This window comes from Corticium candelabrum, chromosome 1, assembly GCF_963422355.1.
Source record: "Corticium candelabrum chromosome 1, ooCorCand1.1, whole genome shotgun sequence".
In the NCBI taxonomy this organism is placed as follows: domain Eukaryota; kingdom Metazoa; phylum Porifera; class Homoscleromorpha; order Homosclerophorida; family Plakinidae; genus Corticium; species Corticium candelabrum.
In genome coordinates this window covers 2341296-2351295 of record NC_085085.1, presented here as the reverse complement: position 1 = coordinate 2351295, position 10000 = coordinate 2341296, and the positions used below count along the sequence as shown (strand labels likewise).

The 10000-nt window shown below is 42.5% G+C and overlaps 1 protein-coding gene across 1 annotated transcript in view; it reads right to left on the bottom strand.

The window, feature by feature from the left end:
* Nucleotides 1-10000, bottom strand: part of LOC134180078 (exportin-7-like) — a 23730-nt gene that overhangs the window by 6695 nt on the left and 7035 nt on the right. Inside the window, exons 14-23 of the mRNA XM_062647161.1 lie at nucleotides 9977-10000; nucleotides 7824-7950; nucleotides 5988-6136; nucleotides 5421-5513; nucleotides 5283-5356; nucleotides 2949-3029; nucleotides 2805-2868; nucleotides 1311-1464; nucleotides 859-929; nucleotides 353-632 (exon numbers count right to left, since the gene is read on the bottom strand). The exon at nucleotides 9977-10000 is cut by the window's right edge and continues 34 nt beyond it. Coding sequence (XP_062503145.1) covers nucleotides 353-632; nucleotides 859-929; nucleotides 1311-1464; nucleotides 2805-2868; nucleotides 2949-3029; nucleotides 5283-5356; nucleotides 5421-5513; nucleotides 5988-6136; nucleotides 7824-7950; nucleotides 9977-10000 — 1117 coding nt within the window. The remainder of the gene's footprint in view (nucleotides 1-352; nucleotides 633-858; nucleotides 930-1310; nucleotides 1465-2804; nucleotides 2869-2948; nucleotides 3030-5282; nucleotides 5357-5420; nucleotides 5514-5987; nucleotides 6137-7823; nucleotides 7951-9976) is intronic.

Genomic DNA, 10000 nt, shown 5'->3' with positions numbered 1-10000 from the left:
AATAGATCAGACAACATGCTAATCATTCAACTTAGATGTACCATAAACGACTTCCAACCATATCTGTCAATTTCCTCAACACGTGTGTGTGTGTGTGTGTGCGCACGCGTGTGTGTGTGTGTGTGTGTGTGCGTGCGCCCGCGCGTGTACCTGTGTGCATGTGTGCACATGCATGTGAATGTGAATGTGTGTGTGTGTGTGTGTGTGTGTGTGTGTGTGTGTGTGTGTGTGTTTGTGTCTGTGTGTGTGAGTGCACGCACGCGTGTGCATAAGCACCTACTAGACAAACAGACTGTACCAAACAAGCCAAAAATGTTGATTTAATTAACTCAGTACGTATCTACATACTCACCATACGTCACAACAATCTTGCTCACTTCCCTAAAGAGTAAAATCCCGCTCGGAGACGACACGTCAAACTGCAACCGTTGCTGCTTGTTCTGTACAAGTTCCACAACCAATTTCAATAGTGGCGTAGACACTTGAGGTACATGACACCACAGTGTGAGACATTGTTGTAAGACTTCAAAGTGTCTTGGATATAACCACTCAAAAAGCATCATGAAACTCGTCTTGCCTACAAACGCGTATGCAACGCCTTGGAGGTCACGACACAGACCGATGAAAGTGAGCTAGAATGTAAAGTATGGTATTAACAAACAAACACACAAATAAACAAATAAATGAATAAATAATAAATAAATAAATAAATAAACTAACAAACAAATACATAAGTAAATACACAAACAAACAAATAAATAAATAGATAAATAAACAAATAAATAAATATATATATAAACAAACTAGCACACAAACATTGCATGAGAGATGAAGCTAGTTGGTTGTTATGGTGTTTACCCTGAGTTCGTCTTCTGGAAAGACGGGTGATCCGACGTTGGCGAGCTGCCCGGCGACTCTCTGAAAAGTTTCTGTACAAGTGTAATACAATTGGACATGCTATGCATGTACATCAATAGATGCAATGCACGAGCAACACATGTTCATGATACATGCATGCAAGCACACATGCAAGCACACATGCACGCATGTGCGCGCGCGCACACGCACACACACACACACACACACACACACACACACACACACACACACACACACACACACACACACACAGAAACTAACACACACGCACGCATGCATGCATGTACACACACACACGAATGCGCGTGCACACACACACACACACACACACACACACACACACACACACACACACACACACACACACACACACACACACACACACAGACACATAGAAAACCACACATAGCAGAATGCCACACCAAACTTACCTGCCAGCGGCAACATGAACCGTTCAAACCTGTCCTCATCCTCTCCTAGTTCAATCATCAGCAATCGACTAAGTGCTGAATAGAACGTCGTTCTATATCGCATGTCAAGTTGATCTGCACCAGCACGGCTGATCAAGAATGGTAGATGCTCTGGCTACAATACAACATCATAGAGTAACAGTGAGTGCCATACCAGGAATTTCTGAAACAGCACCCAAGCAATACAAAATGGGATTTTTGTTAAAGAAAATCTGTTCTCAATAAACGCCCGGGCAGTTCATAGAAACTCTGGAAATTGGCAAAATTCAAATTGACTTGAGTACCGCAGAGTAGGCAAGTGTGAGGCCCATCTTGTTAACTTCTGCATACCTTTTAGTCTTTATAACTTTACGAGTGCGACCAGACCTGACTGCCCTGCTACGCTTTTTGTCAGGTGTTTCTTTAGGGATTCCTTCTTTAATCCACAGTGTAAGACCGCTGTCTGGTTGACAAACCTGTACGTACACTGCAGTGTAGTAACGCATGTTACTACTACAGCCTTGTAATATCGACCAACTTTGGGCCGTGACATCGAATTGAGCGCCACAATCTTGATTCTCATTAGCGGGCTATGGGCTGTAAACAAGAACAGTTTCCAAAAGATCGCCCAGTGGGCGGCCTTTTGGCTGGGTGGTCCTTCAGAAATTCCTGGTGCTATCACAAGATGAAAGTACAGTGAACAGGCTAACCCATGAACGAGTAGAGAACGGAACTGGAATAACAAACAAAAAATAAAAGCATAAATAATCTAAAACTTAAAGCTAAACTAAGTAAATTGCCGGTCAATCATGCAAACAGACAGACAAAATGATAAGCCAACACAGATAGACAGACATACAAATAGGCAAACATAGAGACATAAAGACATAAAGACAAAACAGAGGGTCCAAGTTGTCTGTAGACTGTAATAATATATGTAGTAACAGACAGACAGACATAGACAGACATAGACAGACAAATAGACAAACAAGCAAGCAAGCAAACAAACAAACAGATAAGCATATAGATAGACAAATGAACATAAAGAAAAAAACAGACAGAAACACAGACAAAGAGACAGACAACAGACAGACAGACAACAGACAGACAGACAAACAGACAGACAAACTGACAGACAGACAGACAAACAAACAAACAAACAAACAAACAAATAAACAAACAAACAGATAGGCATAGACAGAAAATGGACTAAAGAAAATACAGACAGACAAAGAAACAGACAATAAACAGACAAACAAACAAACAAACAAACAAAAAGACAGCCAAACAGACAGACAAGCAGACAAACAAACAGACAGACAAACAAACAGACACAGACAAACAAACAAATAAACAAACAAATAAAGCAGATGAGAAAGCAAGCAAGAAGAGAGACAGATAGACAAACAAACAAACCGACAAACAAATAAACAGCCAGACACACAAGACAAACAGACAGACAAGCTAACACAATACCGTGTGATTGTTCAGCAACAACTGCACCGACTCGAGTTTCACTAACTTCCTTGCACTGCTATACGTGTGAACAATCAAGGAAAAATCACTACGCAACCAAACTAACCTCCGACACCACAACAAAACATCACACAGTAAGGATATCCAACAGAAAGATCGCTGAACAATTGCAACGTCTTCTTAATAACGATTTCACTTCTCGCCCAAAACTTCATGTTCGAAATTCTACACTCACACAAGAACAGAGATCATCCAAAATGGATGATAAAAACGCTGCAGGTACAACACAACTGTGCACACTGTAGTAACCCAGAAACACATAATTTAATTACTGTACTCACTTGATTATTACCCCACCCCAATCAGGGGCATACATAGGCATGTTTCCGTGTTGCCCGGAAACCCTCCTAGGTAGGTGTGTCTGATAACTTTTGGGCTACAGTAGAACCTCACTAATCTGGACCTTGCTAATCCAAATTACCTTTGGCACCCTGCCTTGCATACCCAGATCCTATTGGGTAGCCTGATCCGGGTTGCAGTTATCTAGTTTTCAGCAAATGCGTGTATCTAACTATTTTAAATCCTGACTGTCACGTTATTTAGAAGTACATGTAATCGTTGCAGCAGTGTCCTTTACCACAAACATGACATGTGTGTGGAGCTACGTAAATGCACTAGTGGTCTGGGTGTCCGAGGCAAAGTCTGGACCTCCAAGGCTACGCGTTTTGGCATTTTTGATAATCCAAACAATTCACTAGTCCAAACAGGACTTGGCACGGGGCTATACGGACTAGTGAGGTTCTACTGTACTTAATTAATTACATCGATACAACAGCTTCTTGTCGGTCATATGACGTCATAGTACAGTTTTCTGTGCTAGCATATTACCCCGCATAAAAATCATCGAACGGCTTCAGGAAAAACAAGAGAAAGACTGACTGCGTTCGGTATTGAATGTTCTTCGCAATCGAAGGTAGCAAAATGTGACTGTGATGGCAGGAATCGCAGAGTTATGGTAAAATAGTCAGAGATGAGGTTGCTGATATTTTTATCATAAGCACACCAGAAAACTTGCCCTTACACTTTGAGGTACAAATTAGCATCTGTCTAAAGCAGTGTTATCCTGGCTACATACATACATAGATCTTCTCTATATCTATAAGAGTCTGATCTGATCTGATTTCTGTCTGTCTGTCTGTCTGTCTGTACTCATTAGCAATAGTCTCGGACTACAAGTAGAACATTTCATTTTAACAATAACTGTTTGTAGTAGTGAAGATTGTTGACAATAAACTTGATTCTGTCTGTCTGTCTGTAACATCAATCACACCAAAATTTCCGGGCCAATCACCACAAAACCATGCATGAAGACTGCATTCCACACCACAATGCAAACGCACGCTTCAGTATTTAGACGGTCCTCTCAAGGCAGATCAAGTGTACTCTCTACTGACGGACGGAAGTGAGTCATGAATGGGACATCTGTTGTTATTACAGTGGCAATCAAAACCATCTGGCTATCTTCTTACCACAATCACATTATCTACCAAGAAGGCATGCTACAGGGTAATTGATTCTCATAGCTACATTGTAGCTAGACGATAAACTGCAAGCTGATAATGCGAAAGCATGCTACTTTAAGGGAATGAACGTTAAGTTGTGTGCGTGTGTGCATGTGCGTGTGTGCGTGTGCATGTGTGTGTGTGTGTGTCTGTGTGTGTGTGTGTGTGTGTGTGTGTGTGTGTGTGTGTGTGTGTGTGTGTGTGTGTGTGTGTGTGTGTGTGTGTGTGTGTGTGTGTGTGTGTGGTTATCAGAAAACATCCACAAGGTGGCCCTAAGAAATGCTGGAAAGACATAATTAGGAAAGACCTAAGTGATCTGAAGATTCCAGAAAGCTGTTGGCATGACTTAGCAAGTAAATCAAGATCTGCCTAGAGAGACCATTACAATGCCTGTCTGGAGTCTAGTCAAGTGTCATCTGTCAATGTTGATTTACAAACTGTTGTCTGCCCTGAATGCCACAGAGGTTTCAGATGCATTAATGACCTGAAGAGACACAAATGCATTGCTGGAAGATAAAAACCTATACATAAGCAAAAAAAGAGCCATTGAATGCCAGACATGTAAGAAGTACTTTCAAAGCAAAGGAGGCTATGCAATACATAAATGCATTGATAGTCATGGGAAAACATTTTGTGACTTTGTCTTTGTCCCCACTGAAGGCATAGCGTGTCCGTTTAGATGGAAGCAATACAGGAGGAAGAGGAGGTGTGTGTGTGTCCATGTATGTTTGTGTTTGTGTGTGTGTGCCGTCTGTCTGTCTGTCTGTATGTCTGTCTGTCTGTCTCTGTCCGTGTGTTTCACCTTATTTCATTATTCAATATTAATAAATCAAGCGAGTACGGTAGGTCAACTCCACACCAAACAATCCACAACCTGCAATCATACGCCTTCACACTTAACATCATTACTGCTTACATCTTCCTAATGTATATCGTCAACAGCATGGATTCCTCAGTGATGCCTAGTCTCTCTGCTAAAACCTTGTACACCTGCACACAGAAACAGACGAACACTTTTTATAACCGAATCAACATCTCGTGCATGTCAACGTACCTTAGACTTGGTGATTTGATCTCCAATGTAAATTTTCCGGAAGTGTTCAAAGAAGTTCATCATCGCAAGCTCTAGCCGTTGACACCCGCCTCCCTATACGAATAATAGTCTTATTGCAAACTATTTAATTGACATGGCAATATCAATGTATTGTATTGAAGGGATGCATCTTGCAATACACTAGACTATTGTATTGGAGGGATGCATCTCACAATATACTAGACTATTGTATTGGAGGGATGCATCTCACAATACACTTGACTATTGTATTGGAGGGATGCATCTCACACTTGACTATTGTATTGGAGGCATGCATCTCACAATACACTAAACTATTGTATTGGAGGGATGCATAACGGTAGTTATTGAGATGTCAGCTTCCAAAATGTTTGAATCTTGCCAAACATAATAATTTAACGACTAAATGGTGTGTGTGTGTGTGTGTGTGTGTGTGTGTGTGTGTGTGTGTGTGTGTGTGTGTGTGTGTGTGTGTGTGTGTGTGTGTGTGTGTGTGTGTGTGTGTGTGTGTGTGTGTGTGTGTGTGTGTGTGTGTGTGTGTGTGTGTACCTGTGGGAGCCTTGAGTCTGTAAGGCTCATAAGCTGCAGCACTCTGTAGACCAATTCTCCATCCAGAGAGTCTTCGTCCTCACTGTTAGTGAACGACACTCGTCCTCCGATTACACAACCAATAAAGTAAACAAGCCACGTCAGTTGCCCTACAAACAGAGAAAAACATTGAAATGCAGCAGATAAAAACCTAAACACACACACAAAAAATTCAATTGGTCCCTAATTCATTCCAAACTCCACAGATTACAATATTAGCAAGCATTTAAGTAAACTGTGTGTGTGTGTGTGTGTGTGTGTGTGTGTGTGTGTGTGTGTGTGTGTGTGTGTGTGTGTGTGTGTGTGACTTTGTCGCAGTGTGGTGCTGTGACTCAATTGGTTAGAGAGTGCATTTGAAGAATGGAAACATCTGGGACCTTGCAGAGTTGCAAGTTCAAGTCACACAGTGATGGCAAGCTATGCATTAATTTCCTTGGGCAAGAAACTTACACACAATTGCCTCTCTCGACGCAGGACTATAAATGAGTACCTGGTCATTGACTGGGGTGGCAAAGGCCTCTGACTGCGACAAAGACCATCAGCCACTGGGTCTGGGTGGGACTTCGGGTGCCCAAACCACAGTTGGCGTTGCAGTCGGTGCTCCTGCAAGAACCTGGCCAGGCTCCAGAAGATTGCTTAGCACGGCCCATAGCTCCTGTGTAGTGCACAACAACCCAGCCAACTGGCTGGGGCATTACCATTTAACAGCAGCTCCTTATCCATTTGCCATTGTGTGTGTGTGTGTGTGTGTGTGTGTGTGTGTGTGTGTGTGTGTGTGTGTGTGTGTGTGTGTGTCAGTGTCCTGTGCTTTCATTCAAACAAGAAAAGGCATGCATAACGTATTACCCCACTTAGAAGGACATGCCTTTATAAGTGAGGTTTGGCAGAAAGTAAGACCAAGGAATCCTGCAACTCTAAGGGCATGCCCTTATAGGCGAGGTAGCCTCGATTATCCAGACCGTCAGCAAGTTAGCGATTGTGCAATCTGCAACTTGCAACATGGTGGCGTCTAATATTGAAATTCGAAGAACAGTCACCGTCAGCAGATTCTGATGAGAAAAGAAAACTGCCAGAACGTTGACAGTGAACAGGAAGCATGTTGTCATATAGAAGTACAACATGTGGGGTGGTAACAGAGCAAGAGTGTCACAAGCTCGTAGTGTACAGTACCCCAAACTGGGTGAAGAAAATGGAGGAGTTTGTGAACTGACAGAACCAGAAGAAGGCATTTGCACAGACATAGACATGAAACCGTGCATACATTGACTGCAAAGTTGAGTCATTGCATCACCTAGAAGGACATGCCCCTAGACCCCAGGGTATAAGGGCAGTCTGCTAAACCTCACGCTATAAAAGGCATGCCCTACTAGGCAGGGTAATACGGTAACAGTCGGATATCATAATCTGTTACACATGGATGGTCATTCAGTGTTCTGCCCAGAGTTTTCGGAGTGGTGGTCGGGTATTAGCTGCATTAAGGGGCGTGGTTTATTTCTGACAAGAAAGCGCCAATGTTGGCAAACAGAATGTATCGCACTGTTGATGGTCTATGATCTGAAAGAGGAGACATTGAAAGCTGCAACTTTTGCCAACAGTCGGGAGCTATGTTGCCCAGTCTCACGTTTAGACTATGACAAGGTTAGACGTCTGCCATCCATTGGAGCAAGTAAACCACTAACTAAAATATATAGTGGTAGTCGGAACATGTGGAGTGATGGTAGGTGTGTTGTTGAATGATGGTCAAGCACGACCACCTCCTACCACCATGGGGCAGAAACATGGGACTCGTTGACTGACCTTCTTGTAGTCTGACATCAGGAGATCCCTGCTGTACGGAGTCTTGGTACGACTGAGCCATCGAGTCGAAATACGAGACGACGAGCGTAACCGTCTTCTCATACTGACACCGACCAATACATTGCATCTAAAACAACAACAAACGAATAAAAAAGCCAACAAATTCGTCTACATTTGAATATCTAAATCTTTGTACATCAAATTAAAATTCATACAAAAATCAAGCTACATAACACAGTACTGCCTTATCATTTGCGAGGGTCGCATACAAAGCATCCAACTGCAGAGGCATCATGGCCCTCCAATACTTAGGAGGGTGTTGCATTTTTCCTACAGTCCAGGGTTCTAGCCAGGCATATTAAGGGATTGCGGGCCGCCACCATTTACTCTTCAAAATGAGATACCCACCACGCTTTGGGATTGACCGCCACGCCATAGGAACAAACATTCCAGATGAAATAAGTGGCTGTGTTCACACTACAGCAAGGAAACATGAGTTTGCACTACTCACTATTCTCTTTGACTTTTACACGTACACAAAAAGTGTTAATTATGGCCTCAGCAGGTGTGCTATTATTTACTGTGCTGGGAGGTCATACTGTTTCCGTGTTATATGCTCTAACAGATCTTATCACAAAGGATGATGACTATAGAGGAAGCATCATAACTGAATGCTGATGTGGGATTTCTATATAAACATACTCGTCCCTTACAGAACATTGATATGCAAACAGCTAATTCTCTTTCCGCAGAGATCATCTTAAAAACAGCCAAGTTATTCAAACTAGGTTTATTATTAAGCAGAGGAAGTCACAAAGAAATCTCATCAGAGCTACGCTTTCAATAGCCTCAAAGTTCCAGACCGTCTCGCAAAAAAATGAGAGACGGTCTGGATCAACTTCTGATCAAACCGAGTTCGGAGGTAGGTGTAGTTACCAAAGTGAATAGAAGGGTTGTAACAGTCAAAAACACCTCTTTAGATAATAGCGCTATGCCACCCAATATGACAATAGAAGATCGATTGCTACATTGTAGAGATGTGTTCAAACAAGTTGGGTGGTGATCAACTGCGATGGCAGCAAATCTGCCAGCGGTCCGCTGTTCGGGATACATTGAATCAATTTCGAGAGCCTTGGGTGCTGTTTCAAACGCACAGTCCAGTACAGTTTCACATCACGAAAGACGCACACGCATGCAATCAATTACGAGCTCTCTTTACACGTAAATGTCGAACACACCTTTGCCAGAAGCCATGCATGTCATTACAGAACTCTCGATGTTCATTGAAGTGGTGGCAGCTTGCTGATTGGCTGACTCAGATCACTTCCAAACTTGGTTTGATCAAAATTCGATCTAGACCGTCTCTCATTTCTCTTGGGAGACGGTCTGGAACTTCGAGGCTACATTTTCAACAAACCGTCAAAACCACACCCCTTTCAAAAGACCACGCCCTTTTAGGAAGCCCTGCCCTGCAGTCCAAGCTCTATTTTTCATAAATTTTGAAATTGATGCTACACGACATGCAAGGGCAGGTAAACAGTGATAAGTGAATACAGAAGGATACAGCAGAAGAACTAACAAGAATCCACATTGAAAGGTATACTAAAGACGTTGTCACACAAAGATATGCAGTCTGTGTAAACATGGTTGATGACAATAATAGTCTTTGTCTGACTACGTACGCACAGGGTCAGTGGAGCAACTCGCAAGTTGGGGGGAGGGCAAAAACGGACATCCAAGTACATTAACTAGCGACACTTATTACTATCAGTATCCCACACATTTCACTCAATGGATACCTTCTTCTTTCATGCCTATCTAAAATTATGAATATTGCCTGTTTTCTTTTACCTTGTCAATACACACAACAGTAGCTAGGCAATACCACGTGCACTTGCACTAATCTTGACCTACGTGTCGTCTTCAGCAGCAGCAGCGCCAGCCTTCCATGGTTGGGACAGACTACCAGTTGATATCAACTTAGTTAATTTAGACCGGAATAAACACAACATTTTTACAAAGGCTGAAAGTAATAAACGCCGTTCTCAAATAAACGCCGTCTTTGAGTAAGAGCCGTGTTATTAAAAGCTCTTAAAGCATGTGCATACAGCGCTTACATGCTGTACATCTATAGATTTGTCTGGGAGTCATACCTGATCAAGCTGTTGACCTACGAG